The sequence below is a fragment of the Harpia harpyja genome, chromosome 1 (genome assembly GCF_026419915.1).
Source record: "Harpia harpyja isolate bHarHar1 chromosome 1, bHarHar1 primary haplotype, whole genome shotgun sequence".
NCBI lineage: Eukaryota > Metazoa > Chordata > Aves > Accipitriformes > Accipitridae > Harpia > Harpia harpyja.
Genome location: NC_068940.1, coordinates 71575386 through 71594146, shown reverse-complemented (window position 1 = coordinate 71594146; position 18761 = coordinate 71575386). Strand labels below are relative to the sequence as shown.

The window sequence follows — 18761 nt, the reverse complement described above, 5'->3', positions numbered from 1 at the left end:
TGCTTCTGCCAATTTTAGCACTATTTTTAGCATAAATTGAAAAAAAGGTTCTTTTAACTAAACATTTTGGCAGCCATGGTATTGATTCCATTAATCTCAAAACAGAGAAATGCCAAAAACTGTATTAACTCAGAATCTTTGACAAAGTCCAGACTTTTATATCCTTAGTGGAATACTAGTCTTATAAAAAATGAATCCAATTTGTATGAAAATTATCTTAGTTTTCAAGCTCCTTCCCAATTCTAAGATCTAGAACAGGTCACTTTGAGTGTGACTATGGCTTTTTCATTTTGCTTAAACTGCTTAGATGAAGAGTCAAATATTTCAAATGAAAAGAAAAAAAAGCAGCAGTGTCTAAGAGAAAAAGACATTTCTACTGAGTTCCTTAGTTTAAGAATAAAATAAATATAATAAGTGTTTAATAACTTAACTCGATAAATAAAAACAAAATTTGTGGAAAGATTAGTGGTTTGAATATTAATATAACTGTACATTTTGGGTCATAAGAACAACATGCACTTTCTTTGTCCATAAATCAACATTATACTTAACTGTAAGAGTCAGTGTAAAATCAGATAACACATCACACATGAGAATTAAATATTTTCCTGTACAATGAATTTAGTGTCTTTAATTTTCAGGTATACCCACTTCCCCTAACAAGCTTCATTTTTTCAGTGTGTAGACACAAAAGATGCTTTTGCCAGCATATTTACTGACCTGACAGACAATATAAGGCGGCTGCTTTTTAAGAGGATGCAAGAAAGTCCATCAGTCTTGCAAAGAAGTTGCAAAGAAGTATGTATGCACTTTCTGAAAGTTAATGATATGCACACAGATGATTTTGGTTTTAAGGAGCCTGGTTCTACTTGTGCGCATGCTCTTCAATTTTTTTTTATTCTTCTTTTAAACCTCCTTGCCTTATCTTTATGGAAGGTAAGATTCTGTATGCTAGCGGCCAAAGCCCTTACAACAAGAGCTCACATACAATACCTTGGTCAAACTGAATAGCCACCACATGCAAAGGCAGTGGAACTTCAAGAACATGCAACGGTGAAAGAGAGTGGAGTGACAAGCTGATGCCCACAAAGCATACCTGTGGAAAAACTCACAAGCTGAAGTAGCTGCTGTTTGAGAGACCAGAGTCAAGTTTCATTACATTATACAGGAAATGTATGAATTTTGAAAGTGTTAGTCCACTTCTTTCAACCTGCAAAAGATTCTTCTGGATGCCTCTGGAAGGATGACAGGTCACAACTCACAAGGTTCTTGAAAACAGCTGATATAGTATGATAATTAATGTAGTATGAGAATTACTATACCATGATAATATGGCACATAGTATGAATCATTCTTTACCTTCCCTTTCAGCTACAACAAAGATTATTTTATTTGCATTAAAAAATGGAGTAACTGCTACCACAAAACAAGGAACAGCAAATACGAATTTTAAACGTGCACAGTAATTTTTATTCTTCCTAGTTTGTCTCAGTGCAGTTTCCACATTTCTGCTTCCACCTCTTCTTTTTTCCTAAAAGATATTCTCCTTTTTCACCTTATATTTCAGGATATTTCTTCTTTTTCTGGAGGGGGGAGGATCAGGAAAATGTCTGACCATCACTGCCACCTCAGTTTTTAATCTTTTATCAAATTTTCCATTTTTTGAATGTCTAGGTGTGCACAGAGGTATGAATGGGCACAAAAGTTGACCTCACTCAGCTGCTGCCACTGCTTTGTTACACTAGTAGCTGGCCAAGAATCTGACTGCTTACCTCCATGTGGGTCCTTTGTTCTACACCTACACAACTCACTCCTAATTTGTACAGGCCTGAGGAATGACACAACCAAATAAAGTTTAGCACACACTTCTTGATCTCTGGAAATTATACCAACAACCCATACCACTGAACCGCATTCCCTCAAATATTTTGCAAGTAAGTGCAGGCTCCCATTTCTCGTGAATTTTTCACATTCGTGCACGTAAATGCACATGAATTTGGAGAAATTTATCCTTGCTTGCAGAAAACAATGGTATAACTTTAGAGCCCTCTCGTTTTATTGATAAATACTGAAAGAAAACTAAAGTGTCAGCATTCGCAAGCTTCACCATCTGTACATAGTTCTGATTTGAACAAAAAAGACACATCATGAGAATTAAAAACAAAGCAATATATCCTTCTTAAGAATAAAATGCACACTAGTAAAAAGAATAAGACTTAATACAATTTTCACAGAAATCAAAGCAAGTTATACCGTAACAATTACAGACTATACCAATTAAATCATCCATTTTTCTGGAGATAAATCTCATCTTTATTAATAATTTGTTGAATCGGAAAAGAAATTCTGAATCAAATTGTCAATGAAGAAAGTAAATAGACTACAATTTTTGCAACCTTCAAAAAAAGCACACCAGTAAATGCAAACTTTGTTCTCTATAGACAACTCTCATGTTTATTAGATAGTCATAGCCTCAGAAAGTTTTTAAATCTGCAAAAACATGCTCTGCAGAAAGTCAGATGCATTTGCAATGAAACAACCATCCCACCTAATTTCATGTTAGTCATTTTCGTAATAAAATAACATTTGACTTTCCTACCCTTAGTTCTGTTGGACAGTGAGGAGGGAAACCACATTTTAACTTCAGTAAGGGCGCCGAGGTGCAATATAAAAAAAATAGCAAATTATTTTAATACAAATTTTAAATAACCACACAGTTCAAGTTTACAAAATCTTGGCAATCTTTGGGAAGTTTCAAGTTGTATTTTCTCTTTCAGTTGAACTGTTATGGCTATATAACTTGATTTAAACAGGGATAAGAAATGTAGGAACTTGTTGTGCCTTGTTATAACATTACTTGCCTAATACAACTTACATATTTTCACTTTATCAGGAGGCACGCTGTAGCCTACACATTTGAACCTCCTTGTCCAGAAACGGACAGTTCTTCAAACACTGCAAAAAGTGAAGCTTTGCATAGGCTTTTTTGACCTCGCACTGTGACCCTCATACCAGCATCCACAGGCTACAGGTCATGACCTCAAGCATTAGCATCATGGAAATAAGAGCCCTTCCAGGTTTAGTTACAGAGCAGAACACTGTAGCAACAAACTCCTCAGTCTTCTCTAAACTGAGCTCTGCAGCTTTGTTTTAACTCCACTAGAAGACAATAGATAACCCACACTTCAGTTTTCATTACTCGCACACTAAATCATCTCCTCTGCAACTAAAGGCCTGAGCTCCTGCTGCACTATGAGAACGTTCATTCAGTGTGGATCGAAAGCCAATATCATATTGCCACTAGATGATCCTATTAAAAGGTTAAAGAAACATCACTATGGAATTGAAGACTTTTGCAATGTTAAGAAAAAAGGCTGAAATAAGTTATGCCTACTCAAATTTTATCTCCTAAGCAGGCTGCTTTGCATACACTTCCTCTGAAAAAAAAAAAACCAAAAAACAAAAAGTCTGCACCACATGGTCTTTTGCAATGCTACGCTATTGCTAATTAAGCCAGACATAACAAGCTCCATTTATATTAAATTCTGAGCTATATTTCTAAACTAATCTTTTCATCAGTAAGCGTTCTCAGATGTGTTTAATGAAGGGAATGGGACCTAGCTTTGAGCGATGGTTTAGCGAGAACTTTGCAACAGGGAAGCTTTTCCCTGCGTTCCTCAGCAGGGGGAGCCAGCCCCCTCGGCCTTGAAAGGCAACCCGGGCACAGCTGAGTACTGCAACAACCAGCATCTTCTGCTTATGCCACCGAGAGTCTGTCGGTGGGCAAAAATACACCGCGGGGGGGGGCGGAGAGAAAGAAAAAAGGCAGCACGAGATTTACCTTTATCCTGGAATTCTTGAGGATAACTGCAAAAAGAAGAAGAAACAACATAAAGCAATCAATGCACGCTTGCAAATCCACAGTACTAGAACATAGCATAGAACAATTACTAGTTTTCAACAAGCTTTGTAGTTGAAACTTAGCACTGCAAGTTTTCCTTAATTTTAAAGTCTTTATTTTTGGCTACAATATTCAGTCAGTTTTTCTTTTACCTTTGCAGTTGAGAGAATCCCCAGTCACTTCAAGGAAGACTTGAACAAAACCAAACTCAGAGCAGCCTTTTCTAGGAATATACATCTACTCAGGTATCTTAAACATACAAAAGCATCTTTAATTTTAGTAATAAATATTAATATATTTCAGTAAGTTCTAAATGTTATATATAATTTCAGATGTTGATATATTTCAAAAAGTTTTGTGTACACGTAATAGCCACTAAGCATACTTTAAAAATAACACAGTAGGTCAGCTGGAAAAAATCCACAAATAGTGGTTTTAGTTGCACTAATTTATGAAATCCAAATGAAAAAGTATTAATTATTAACTAGAAATTAAAAAGTTCATGCATGCCTAAATTAAAAAAAAAAAATTGTCAAATAAGAGATCTCAACTTATTTAATGCCTTAAAAAAAAAAAAAAAAAAATTCTGCTGTCATCCCAGAGGGAAAAAATACTGTTTCTTCAGAGATAAATCTTGGTATTTCAAAAACAAAAATAATCATAGGATACAGTTTGATGTATGAAGATAAATAATCAGGAGAGTTATGTAAAATAACATCTCAAGAAGCATGCATGGACTAGAGTTTATGTGAAAAGAAGAGGATTTCACCAGAAATAACCAGCAAATAAAACGCAGCTGGCAAGACCATCTTTACAGACAATAAGCAGTAGTGCATGTATCAGGTTAGTCAGTAAGGAGATGCTTACAAGTAATGAGCAGGAGAGAAAGGAAGGGTCTAGGGATAAGAAACTGAGAAATGCAAACAGAAATAAAAGGCCAAAGCTCAGAAATTCTGCATAGCAAGTGGCAGTAACAGGCACAGCCCGATATGTGGGATGTGAAAATCAAAGACGACTACTGTGCATTTATTTTGTAGCCTGAATGAAAAGCAAAACGCTGTTAACAGTGAATAATATTACACGAGACAAGGAAGGAATTAGAAATTAAAATAAGACATGAAATCATGGGGTCACGTAAGTGAATAGCAAAGGATTCAGTGTCAACTGTGCTTATAGCTGCAGGTTCCCTCCTTTGATATTTCATCATCCAAAAAAAACATAGTTGAGTCCTAATACTGAAGAAAAAAGTCAGTATCTGACTGTATCTGCAAGTCATCTGTATAGTCCCAGTGAGCTCAATAACCCAAAAGGGAAAGCACAAAGAAAACAAAGAAAATCCTGGTTCCTTAAAAAAAAAAATACATATATGTATATAAAATATTATTATTATTATTCTCCTCTAAGCATTTACAGTCTGTATCAAAAGCACACAAATCTTCAATCACAAGATTTTGGGACACATCTCATGTCTTCCTGCAGTTAAGTGTGATATAGAGAATGATGCCCTCACCAGATGATTGTGCTGTCTTTGAAACTGTAAACAAGTTGCCATAGAGGCAGGAGCGTGTCATCAAAGGAAAGGTTAGGAGACATCATACAGGACTGATCAGTAGAAAAAACACTTTGGAAATAACAATGGGAAAAAAACAGCAAGTACTAGATTATATCCTAGTTGATTAGAGTTGTAAGAAAAGAGATTTTGCAAAGAAAATTTTGTAGTGCAAATAAAACTACAGCCAAATCTCTTTAGCTGAATTGTTTGACTGAAATTAAAACAATAGAACAGAGTCTCAAATCATACCCGATATTTAAAAAAAACAAAACAAAGAACAAACCACAGCCCTCTACTTGGCCTGTCATAGTACTTCACTATTTTAACACTGCTGAAACAAACTTATGATCTATAAATAGTTTCCAGTTATGTTTCAATCTTCTATTACAGAGTTAAACAACAGAATATACAGCAAAGCAAACTTAACATTGAATTATGCTGTTTTACACCATCTGAGTATGGTGACAGGAAGCTCATTCATATTCTCAATGCATTATATTTCTCGTATTTTAATGAATCTTACCAAAGCAGAGGTGAAGGCAAGCTCCACCCAACCAGCTTGCAATCAGGGTTCAGAATATTACAGCAATTCAAATGGGACAAATACTTATGTTCCCATTTTTTACTAAATTGTAGCAGCTTCAAGAGATATAAAGACTTGAACCCATGCAGATATTTGACAAAATCAGGACCTAGACAGATTTTTAATTGTTAACTGTTATTAAAAGATTGTAAAAACTTAAGTTATCAGTAAGTTACTTCACAATATATTAAAGCCATGAAGCTCACTTACCTTGCCTTAACATCTTTTATCTTCTTAAGAAGAACTTCCCTTTTTTCTTTTGCTTTCCTGGATAGATTTTCTCCCTTTAGCGTTTGGGAAATAAATGTGTCAACGTCTAAATAAAGAAGAAAAAAAAAACCACCTCAAAAAAAGATAAATACTGCTGTAACGAGCTTGTCCTGATATGACTGTGAAAAAACTGAGAAAATTATTTTCAAGCCTACATACAGAGTAGTTAACGGACATTTCAGATTGTAAATGGGATACATTTGTTCTCTGATCTACTTATGCTTAGCACAGCAAATCCTATGGTGACATTTGATTCTTGCTCACTTAATTATGCCACATAAGTCCTAATAAATTGCAGTACTATAACAATTAATTTCCATCACCTAAAGTAAGGGATAAAGCTAAAACATGGAAATAGCTTTTATGCACCTATTACTGCCATGTTATTTCAGAAGTCCAAGTTACAAAAATGGTTGAGTAATTCATTACTTCAGCAGTAACACCTACCCAGCTACTAATACAGGCCACTTACTGATTACATTATTTTCAAATGTTCTCACATTGTCTCAGAACTCCCTACCTGACTAAAAGTTCATATCCAAAGCCTTAATCCTGCAAACAATTAGGTAGGCACAATAACCATATCGAAGGAGTCAAGTTCAAGCGTGTACTTGAAGTTAAGCATACCTGCACTTGTAGAATCACAAACTAAGGCTCTAACCTGCACTGTAATTTTTAATTCTTATACAGAAGATACATTTATATAGTCATGTAGAATCAAAGCATTCCACAAAAGTTACCATGGTTCTTTGTAATACAGTAAATATCCATTCCATAGGATAAAAACAATGCAGTGACTGAGAATTTGGGGGAGTATAACTCCTCCAGTAGTATGTTTTCTTGATTAACAAAAACAATTGTAAAAACTTAACTCTAAAAGTTTCTTATAGTTACCAGTCAACAGACGATTATCCTGAAAACTGCGAAGTAGAAATATGACCAAAAAATCCTGCATCTTAAATTTCTCAGCTGTGTGGATAATAACTGTTCACTGAATAAGGGAAAGCATACGTAAGTAACAAACACCCCCACATGGTGCCTGCCCACTCCTCCATACACACACACACATATATATATACATACACACACACTTTGGCTCAATATGTGTAGATGCAAATAGATATGGATAGTATTATTTTAGTCCTGTAACTTTTCAAATCAGATGAGACATTCCATTTTCATAAAGAAATACAAAACTGCCAATGAAGTACTCAAAAGTTTGCATGCAAAAGTTTACATTTTAAAACAATATTAAATGAATATTTACTGCAGATTTCCTAACTTAAAAACCTTAATTGCCTGCTTTTTTCTTTATAAAACAGAAGTTAAACAGAAACACATCCCAATTTATATTACAGGCTGCAAGAAAACAAATTAAGTCAGAAGTTACTCTTTGAGAACACTAGTATAGCTATTACAAAGATGTTGTTCTTTAAAAATAATTTACCAGATTATTATTTAGATTGCTGCCTTCACAAAGTGTGGCAAAAATCTTATTTTGGTTTTTTTTTTTTGAAGTATTTTAGAGTTCTGAAGAATAATATTGTTCCCCCTCCCCATAAGACAGAGAACCTTCCCCATTACATTTTCCAAAGAAGTCCTGCAGGAGGGAGACCCATACTCAGTTCCATGACATTCCTTCTTTAAAAGGACAGAAGGAAAGGCACTTAACGTGTATTAACGAATCCTCCAGACACACCCCTAACAGCCAGTAGCTGTACACCAAACATCTCTAGAAACATTTTGTCCTAATGCACAGAAAATTTGTACATCTTCATAGATTCCAATTATTGGAATTGCCGATCGATCAGGCAAATAAGGACCCACGCAATCCAAAGACATTGACCAACCACAAAACTGAGGCCAAAAAAAGTGATACTTTTACTACTGAGGGCAAAAAACAAAACCATCAACGTTTTTTCCTCTCAATGAAACCCAACAGGATTTTCCAGTACAGATCAACCTTTCACTCTGGGAGGGACAGGCCGATTAAATATTTGTTCCTTCATACTTTTACATATTTATTTCAAAAATTAGATAGCAGCTTCAAAGTTCTACCTAGGCAGCAATATGCGAAAGCTTAGGGAATTATTCACATTTATAAGTAAGGAGCAATGCTTGCACAGTAATCTTTGGACACCAATTAATCACAGAACTTGCTTCAAAAGTCTTCATTTAAACTGAGCAGGCTCCTTTACTTCTTGGAAAAGCTCAAAACCCAGCTGAGAACTCTGCTGTCTCAGGTTTTGACTGACTGTCAAAGCTTTTTTCAAATACAAAAGTTGAGATAACACAATTAAGGAGTATGTGGGGAAGAGAAACCGAGTTGATTACCATAAGCAAGAATTACCACTTCTGGCTTAAAATCACTGTAGACACGAAAATTTGAGGACTAACTACATTGCTGACAGAATCTGTTCTTTTCTGGAAAAGCTTGGACTTCAAAAGCAGAAATAATGCAGAATTTTCAGCCATGGAGGGACGGGGCAGAAGTAAATGTTCCATTTATTCTCAGTATAAGTAGAGAATGCGTTGGAGGAGAGGGGCGAAGGAGAGAGACAGAAAGAGAGCAAGCACGCACATGATCTTGACAAGTTTGTCGTTTCTAAACAGCAGCAGCAGTTACAGAGAAGACATCCCTGGGATGGCTGCCCTCTCCCATGAGATTGTGAAACAAGTTGTCTGAGTTTAGGTATCCACAAACAGAATGCACTGTACTCATCACAGAATACTATTACTTCCATGTGTCCAGAAAACACATACAGCTTGATTCATCACAACCCCAAAATATGAAGAAAGACCTGAGGGACACATGATCTTCAACAGGACGCTACAGAAGCAGTTTACTTGAAAATTACATGTTACTGTATTGTAGATTTTCTTATCTACTCACAATTACACAGAATGTTACATATCTTGCTCAAGCCGTCTTCTGATCTGGTGGTGTACATCTATCCAGGATGTGCCAGATGCACATGAGACAAGTAACTTATCCTAAGCTCCTCTGGACAAGAACAAAAAAGTTATCTAAGTTACAATCACCTCTTCACTACCTGTACTTCCACACTGTGGAAGAGTATGGAAGGAACAGTCCCTGTTAGAGAAAGCTTCATCACTGGCTTAACATAAGGGAACGTTCACACAATTTCTATGACATTCCACACAATGATTTACCTTGGAACGAGAACAGAACTCAGGGCTTCAGTATGACAGATGCAAGTCTCATACAGTGAGTGAGCTTCAAACAGAAGCAGCAAAACTTACCCATTTCTCACCGCTATTCTAGTCACTTACTTGCTCTTCCTTCTCCAGGATGATCCAAAACTTGCTCTCTCCTCTGCTAGTTTAATGCTACACAGAAAAGGAAAGTGTAAACTACTAGTCAGAAGCACTTGAGTGTACACATTTCTTTCATGCTTCAGTAGCAGTTGGTCCACTGAGGAATTTAAAAAGTAATAAAAGATAAATTCCAAAAAGAAAACCTCTTTGAACGGATTTCTGACTTAAAAGCACTTTTACTAATCAGTTACCACACAACAAACAAAACAAATTATCTCTTTCAGATAAATTGTTTGTTTCTAACAAACTAAGCAGTTCTTTAGTATCACACATTGCACAGACTCAGCTATTTCCATTGAAAACACTAAAATTTCAAAGAGAAATAAACTTTGGAAACCTATTCAACACCTCTTAACTTCTTTTAAGCTTGTGTGTTAGACTGCCTGATAGCTTGAATACCCATATTTGTTGCTTTGTTTCTTAAAACTCATGATTTTAACTTTGTCTGAACCATACCCCAGAGAAATTATTTGCCTCCAGAAATGAACAATAGCTGCTGAACTGAAAGATCCAATTGATACGATCCACTCACAAATTGCTCTGTCAATACAGGTTACAAACTGACAGAAAAGGGAATTCATGCTACAGTCTAGCTCTGTCCACTTCAACCAGCTCATACAGTTCAAAGCTTAATTGCCATTTCATACAACAGTCAAAAGCTGAATGAAATTTTAATTTCATTTTCATCTACATTCCTTTTATAAGGAAGAAAGTTATGATTTATTTTGCTTTTCATTGTTACAACATTTTGTGGTTCTCCTTACTCCCACGATTATAAACAGATAACACTGCAAGTCTTTAATTGTTTTAAGTCTTTGGGGCTATTTTCTTTAATGAAGGCTGAAACTACACAGATGGGCTTTTTCAAGAATGTTGTAAATTTTTAGCCCAAAGCAAGTGCTGCGTTAAAATCACTTTTGTTGTTTACAGGGTTTAATATTGTGATTATAAGTCGCACTTAATAAACAAACATACTTTGGGCAGAAGTACCTCATTTTTGTGTCAGGGTGGGCCAAACGGACTCTTCATAGAGGCACTCAAAGACTGGGCCCTGGGTCTTCCTTTCTCCCCTCCTTCTGTAGATAACCAAAACATTGTCCATCACGCTATCAAAAAGTTAGTCACTTCTTCATGCCATGCAAATGACAGAGAACAATTATAAACTGGCAGTGAGATAGGTGTGTTTCCACTCACATAGCAGGGCACACACACAGCTCCCTCCCTGTCTGTGACCCGAGGAGAATGCAGGCTCCTGTTTCAGGGCTGGACGCACATCTGTCATCTGACAAGCGACACTTGCATGGGGTCACCTGGCAGATGCACTGCCAGTCACACAAGAAGGGAATGGCAGGTCAACAGAACAATTCTTCCAGCCACCAGCCTTCTCCCATCTCTCTCCTCTGCCTCAGTGACTGAGAAAGCCAGAAGCTGGCTGCAAGCCACAGAATTTGGGAAGGCAGGCCAGAGAAATTTGGAAGGTAGCTGCAAGCTAGGCACATTGGCGCACACACACTGTCCAAATGTGACCAACATTAAACAGACTGCCATGTATCTTTCAGCTTTACATGGGCTGGCATTAGAAAGCAATTAATTAATTTGATTTCAAAGTTTTCATGCAATTCATTAATAGGGAACGGGTCTGAAGACAAATTATCAAGCAGTACCTGTGACTGCTTGTCCTCTTGAATCAAGAAATATTTGAGGATTTTGCTTCTGCTCTCCCCCTTCCTTCCCAACTATATTTAAAAGTCTCTCTCCAGAGTTTGCTAAATTATCTTTTAAAAAAAATATATATATATACACTTATATAGAAACAGAACACATGATGTAAAATAAAAGTCATTGACACTCTAAGATATCCAAAAATATTACACTGATCCAGCCTAACAAGTAGATGAGCATTCCTTTCAGCACAAAGTCCTGGAAAGGACTGCCTTTAGAAACTGCTGTAGTTTGTAGCTGCTTAAATCCCCAAAAGCAAGGCTCTCTTGCCATGTTGCCACATACAAAGTGAGTATCGTGAAAAACATTGATGCTCAACAGTTTCGTTAGTGATTTATAAAGCAGAAGTACACCCAAACTGCTAAGACCCCTCAAATGAAGTAAACAGATAAGACATCTATTTTAAGAAATTAAAGAAGAAAAATCAAAATCAAGGACTATATATCTCTAATCTCATTGGCTGAGTAGTTGAGCATCCTCTCTCTACATTAAAGAGGAAAAGATGAAGCTGTAACATATTAAGCATATCATGAAAAAACCACACCAGTACAAATCATGATCAAGTTAAAGTGATTCCAAATGAACTATAATAAAAAATGTTAAGGATTAACCTAAAGATTTACACTGTATGCCACGTTATGCTGCATCTATTGTGGTTTGTTGACATATGATTATGAAAGAAACATAAACCCAGTCAGATGAGAAAGATAGACTCCATGTTAATTGAAAAAGACAAACTAAGTGAATAATGAGTATATAAAAAATATCCTATGCCATTTTTATCACCCATATATGACACTTACTCTCAAATTTATGGCAGAGACAATTGAACTATGTTTCAAATCACTGGAGGTTATTTCTTACCAGGAATGCCTCTGTGCATTTTTTCACCTCACTGTTTCTATTCTTATTCCATTGCTATTGAAATACATATATATTACCAAAGCTGTAAATACATGTCTACTTAGAAGATGTCTACAATAATCACCCTGGTTTATCTTGTAAAGATGGATTCTTCAGCAAGACCCAGCATTCGTTAAAGCCTTGGAAACATGAATATGATACTTTAAAACAAAGAGTAAAGTTTTAAACAACAATATCCTTTTAAAATTGAACCAGCCAATGAAGAAGAGCTATGCTGTACCTAGGTGGCTTTTCCTATGATGGGAATGTAAGAAGCAAGTCCAGCAACAGCTGACAAGGAGGTCAAAAAAGGACAGTTCATTTTCTGGGCATCAAGGGTAAATATAATGCCCCAAAAATAAAAGGTAAGCAAAATTAAACTCATGCACTGGATCCACCATCTTGAAGTTTTCTTGCCTTGCCCTCTTCTGCATGCTATTTCCAGGATACAACTAAACAAATGGGTAAACAATATTGATTTGAAGAAAAAATTAGAGGAATCACACTGAAAAAAGGCCATTTGGACAATATGACTAAGCATTTAAACAAACTGAGTAATATCTGGGTGAAAACAGTCTCTAGAGCAAGAACATTGGCTTCCGTTTAGGTTGGAGTTTTTGTTTAGTAGAACAAGAAAAAATGGATATTCGGACTGGATATAAGGTTCCATATGAACTAGAGAAAGAGTTTTATTCCATTTTCATAGCAAATATCTTCGTAACTTTTAAAATATGAACACAGAAGATTCAAACTGGACATACTGCAAAGTGTGAAAGGAAAACTGAATAAAAAAAAACAATAGGACCCTTACTATAGTCACAGGTGTCATGAAGAGGGAAAAGATATAAATGATACATGTATCTAATGATCATGACACCATCAAACACTTTTGAAAAAAAAATTCCTAACTCCAATTAAATCTCCATTACTGAAAAAACTCAAGAATTTTCTCTTTCTTTTTTCCAATCAAGATGACTGAAGCAACCAGTCCGATTTACATTACAGGAGAATTAATATGCCTTTGGGGAAGAAGCAGCCTCCAAAATCCTTCTCAGCTATGGACAAGCCAAAACTTAGACCCTGCATCAAAGAGTAAGGAAAAACAAAAACAAGCAGGCCTCCAACAATCTACATAACCAATAATAGTTTGACAGCAAGAAAAAAAACCAAGCACAAGTAACATCCCACTTTGCCAAACACCCACAAAAAGATCCTGAACATATGAACATGACAGAGGATACCTTTTCAAAGGAAGAAAAGGCACAACAGGGCTGGGCTTCCTTCACTAAATTGCAAAATCTCAGGCATCATCTAGAAGGTGCAGAGACACAAGTAGGGAATGAAGAAGTTACATACACTACCACACACCTCCCCGGTGTAAAAAGATAAGAAAGCAATAAAATTACTTTCTCCTCCCACCAGGAGTTCAATTCATAACCAGAGGACCCTGTTTCTGTCTCCAGTGTTTCCCTCCCACCACTTGAACAAGGCAGAGAACAGAGGATGGGATTGTGAAATCCCAACAATCCTCTGCAATAAGCCTATTGCCACACTGACCTTTCCCCTTCAACTTTACAGAAACAGCTTCCTCCTGTTCCCAACTAATGCAGTTAGCCCTGAGCTCAAGCTGTGCTTCTGCCTGGAACATTTCAGCGCCACTGACATGCAACTGTAATGACCCTGCCAGCATGTGTGACAGAATTTGTTTTTGCGTTAAAGATATAATATTGTTTAGGTTCAAAGTAAAGCACTCACAAGTCAGAAAGTTTCCTGTGCAACTTTAATTCATCCCCTGGTGTGTTTATTCCCATTATCACCGTGTTTAACTACAGGAGCACTTAGTATGTTTTCCAGTAGGACCCCTACTTGTTCAGCATACTGGGTGGACGGTACTCCAACAATCAATCAAGGCTAAGCAGGGATAAGGAAATCCATATGATCACTCCTCCACTTGTTGCAGAAGTTGGAAATAGTAGGCAAAAAGACCAAGGAGAGGAGGAAGAGCAAAATAGTTACAAGATTTCTGTATCTGTCACTGCCTCACTGCTATGTGAATACTGGGCTAAAAAAAGGTGCTTTGTGCTTGTCACTAGACCTTAACTGCATGTTCTCAACAGAACCTGACAGGAAGAAGCAGCCAGCACTCGTAATGGCCACTGAATATAGACATCCAACTCACATTATTTTCTGGAGAAACCAGCACAGCATGGAGGCAGGAGAATTTGAATTCTAATTCTGTTCCACCATTGATTATTTTTTGCAACCCCAGATCACATCTTGTTTATTACACTAATTTTACCAACGGGAAAACAATATTCCCTCATCTCAAAGAGGTGCTGAATCAATACTTGTGAGCCATTAAAATAATACATTAAGAAGCACCCTTGAAGAAGAGCATGCAGAAATTAATAACTATGTACTCACTGCAGTCTTTGTACTGTCTAAGAGTTGCTTAATGAATAGTAAAGATATTACAGAGCTCCCTTCCTTCCTCCATTACCATACATCTTCACTACATTAATAGTTTGAGCAAAAAGAAGCAGGAGACTACATAATTAAAGATTACCAGAACCTAAGCACATCAGTGAAAGAACTGCTCATGCAGTCTGAATTACTGTAGTTTCTAACTTTCATGCACTTAACTGGTAACCTAAAAAAAAAAAAAAAAAAAAAAAAAAGAGGTTATGTTACACAAACTGTAAAAAGTAATGCCATATTTTTCAAAAAAGGGAGCACATTATTGAATTTTTACATTGTATACCCATAATTATCCTTATATTTCTTTCCCTTTGATAATTCTGCAAGTAAGAATTAAAAGTTACAAACTATTGGTTGTTCCTTACTACCCCATCTCCACCCTGCTGGATTTCTGCTTACTCTGTAATTACGCTGTCACAAAATTAGCAAGTGTTAAGCTCATTTTGCACTGAGTCCCAAAACAAAATTGTGTGTGAATGCAAATTAAGTTGAAAATATTACCATTACAGTTGTAGAGAGGTATTATTTTGCATTTGTGCTACTATAATAATAAAACAAAGATTTAAAGATCATCGGTAAATCATTCCATTCTCTTCTTAACTTCAGTTCTACAGACAGCACTAAAGAAATCATCTCATTTTCTTCCAGAAAAGCTGAAGCTGTACACACTGTACAAACACTAGATACCTGTACATAACTTAGGCCATTGATCATAGTGACTCTGAAAGAACATATACACATCTCCCTTGAGGGAATATAGGTGTTCTCAATTTCACTTCAAAACACAAACTTTTATATCACTTTTTCCACAGCAGACTGGATAAAGATGGGAAGAAGGACAAGTTGTGTAAATGAGGCACCATGACAAAAGAAACAGATCACAGACTGTAATGATCCCATCTGCATCACACCCTCCCCCTCAAAAAAATCATAAAAGCACTTAAAATATTGAAAAGTTTCAAGATCAGCTTCACCCAGTCAAAACAGCTCTGAAACAAACACACACACACAGTTCATGTGATCACAAGCTCCAGAATACAGTAATACCACAGAAAATACCATGGTTTGGAAAGGCTCTCTAAGGCTAATTTTTTTTTTTTTTAACATGATTAATTATCTATGCTATGAGAAGAAAGCATAAGAAGCTTTCCTTTTTTCTGGTGGCCTTTCACGCAGATTTTACTACAGATGGTATGATCTACAAATAATGGGAGTTACAAACAGTAGTTAGGAAAACACGTAAGACAGTTGGCAGAAACGCTTTAAAGATGAGAAGACTGACTGGTAAGGGCAATATGTTTCAAGCCTTAACTCTTACAATCAAAATGTTTTAAAAAAAGAACAGTCTTGAAAGGTGACAAGCTACACTAGATTCTAGCAGGTGCCCAGCCATGTAATCAAGTACTTAATTTCAGAGGGAAGATTTTGAAAAGCATGGGTAATTTGAATGGCTTGGCCAGAGCTACACAAGTTCCCATGGCAGAAAGAGAAGTTCTCAAAAGGAGGATACACCCACTGAAACTGAAATTGTTTCAGGACGGCAAAGCCTTTTATGAGTTCTTCACAAAGATAAAAAAAATCCCAAACTGTGAAAATACAATTTGTTTTAATGGACAGCAAAAAATAAGTTTAAAAACATGAAATATAAGCCTTGAACACAAAAAAGGTCACTGGTGGTTTTAAGTCTTTACTAACACTATTGCTGATAACTTTTCATGGTGAGAAATCATCCCACTCCTATGCTCCAACGTATCCATAAGAGCGTGGACAGTCATAGTCAGATGTATTTGACCGATATGACAACATGCCAGGAATTCAGTGACACCTTAATTCACTTCGATGACACTAGCCTCAGCTGTTTAGCGGGGAAGCTTTTTAATTTTCTCAGTTCGCTGGGGGAAAAGGCCCTGCTGGCACCAGAACAGCGCGGTTTAACTCCCGACGGTACCTGCCGGGCCACTGACACACCTTGAAAGGGAGAAACTTCCACCAGCGGTTAACGCAGCGGTCAGCAAGAGGGCCACGGGGCCTGACTGACGTCCGCTTCCTTCCACACACGCCAGTCAGCAGAGGACTTCCACACCCCCCGCGCAGCTCTGCGGCGTCCCCGCACACCTCGCCCCTTCCCAGAGGCGGACGGGCGGGCTGCGAGCCCTCCGGCGCAGCACGACAGCCCGACGGCCAGTCCGGGAGCGGGAGCCAGACCTCTCTCCTTCCCCATTCCGGGCGCGCCGAGCAGCCGCGGGGAACGGAACGGCAGCAACGCGCCGGAGGGCTGCCGCCTCCGCTGGAGCACAGGGGGAGGAAGTAGCCGGGGAAGAGGGACTGCCCCGGGGAGGGAACCCCCGAAACCATGAAGCGGGAGGGAGCGCCCGGCGCCCGCTGAGGAGCGCTCCGCCGGGGCTGCGGCTCGAGGGGCTGGCCCCCCCTCCCTCCCTCCCTCCCTCCCTCAAGCCCCGGCCGCGCCGGCTACCCCGGCCCCTCACACGCCCCACCGGCCCGCCCCCCTCGGCCTCCCCTCCACCCTGCTGACCGCCCGCCCCCCGGGAAGCCCTCCCTCCCGCCTTCCCTCCCTGCCGGCGGCCGGCCTTACCTGCCAGGAGGCTGCAGACCTCCTCGGGGATGGCGGGCACGCCGTGCATGCTGAGGGCGGCGGGGGGCAGCCGGGCGGCCGGGGACACCCCGCGGGCGGGGCTCGGCGGCTCGCCCCGGCCCCGGCCCCGCCAGGGAGGAAGCGAAGGCCCCGCCCCCCGGCTGCAACGGCACAGCCACGGGGGCGGGGCTTCCCGACACGGGGCGGGGCCGCGTGACGCTTCACGCCATCCCTCCGCGCTCCGCCCGCTCTCCAGAGCCGCGCATGCGCTTCATCCCCCTCCCGGTGTTTATACTCGCTGCTGGGTGTCCTCCCGCCGGCGCCGGCACCGCCCCCGCCGCCAGGCACTGCCTCCCACGTGACGGCTGCCAGCAGCCATTTTGCGTGAGGGCACTGTGGAGGTCCGTCCCTCTTGCCAGACTCGAACATGGCGCTCAGCATTAGTCATCTGCTCGCCTCCGCCCCGAAGCCCACGAGAAGTTGACTATTGGATGAGAATGCCCGGAAGTTTCTCTCTGATTGGTCCATTGACTGTCCCGCCCAAGCGCCAGGCCCTTCCCAAGCCGGGGGCTGGCGGCTCCGCCGTTCTTACAGGGACGTGCAGGGTGGTGGAGGGGTGGCTGGACGTGAAGAGTGATAAATTTTGGACCCAATTTCTTCCAAATATCTTTCCAGCCTTCGTGCGGAGCGCGGTGCTGACCTTAGCTCGCCTGCTGGCAGGCGGGATGGCACTCCTGAGGGAATAAGGGAGAGAATGTTGGCGCTGGCATTCAGCAAGGCCCTGCTGATTTCCCCTCTTCCCTCTCGGCCTGCTGTCGTTACCAGCGGCTGGGTTTGGGATAGCAGACCTGCCATCGTTACCAGTGTCAGGGTTTGAGATAGCAGCCTGACTCGTGCCATGGCTGTGCCGGCATCCCAACGGTTGCAGCCGGCAACATCAAGCCAGACAACTTGAGAGGAGGAAATCGCATGCACACGTGGCATGCAGTGAAATAAGAAATGGAAAGTGAGGCAGTGGGAACATGCCTGTTGGTATTGGCATCTGTTAGCACAGATGTGTGGGCAGAGGTAGGAAGAGATGCTGTCCCTAAGCAACACAGCTGGGCTGCTAGAAGGGCTGACTTTGCAGAAGTTTTGCTTATGGGGCAGCTTTGATATATTTTTCCTGCAAATCCCTAGTTAGAGCACATCAGTGATGTAATATGTTTAGAAATAGTCAAAGTAAACTCTTAGCATGTGCTTCTGTGACCTTGGTGGTTTTGGCTGTATCTGTGTTATTACTACAGAAAGTGTGTTAGAGCTGCAGTTATGTTAGCACATCTGTGTATCATACCACTGTAGAAAAAAACAGCAAGGAAAAGAAGTTATATTTATGAAATTTCACTTTCATACCAGTGTAATTATATTAACACTTGTGGCA

At 39.3% G+C, this 18761-nt stretch overlaps 1 protein-coding gene across 3 annotated transcripts in view; it reads right to left on the bottom strand.

The window, feature by feature from the left end:
• Nucleotides 1-17506, bottom strand: part of SKAP2 (src kinase associated phosphoprotein 2) — a 123035-nt gene extending 105529 nt beyond the window's left edge. The window contains exons 1-3 of one of the 3 annotated variants that reach the window (XM_052799558.1): nucleotides 17342-17506; nucleotides 6247-6352; nucleotides 3842-3867 (exon numbers count right to left, since the gene is read on the bottom strand). In XM_052799558.1, the coding sequence (XP_052655518.1) occupies nucleotides 3842-3867; nucleotides 6247-6352; nucleotides 17342-17390 (181 nt within the window). In that variant the 5' untranslated portion in view covers nucleotides 17391-17506. The remainder of the gene's footprint in view (nucleotides 1-3841; nucleotides 3868-6246; nucleotides 6353-17341) is intronic. The other 2 variants (XM_052799568.1, XM_052799576.1) reach the window with 2 other exon arrangements.
• Between the last annotated feature and the right edge of the window lie 1255 nt (nucleotides 17507-18761).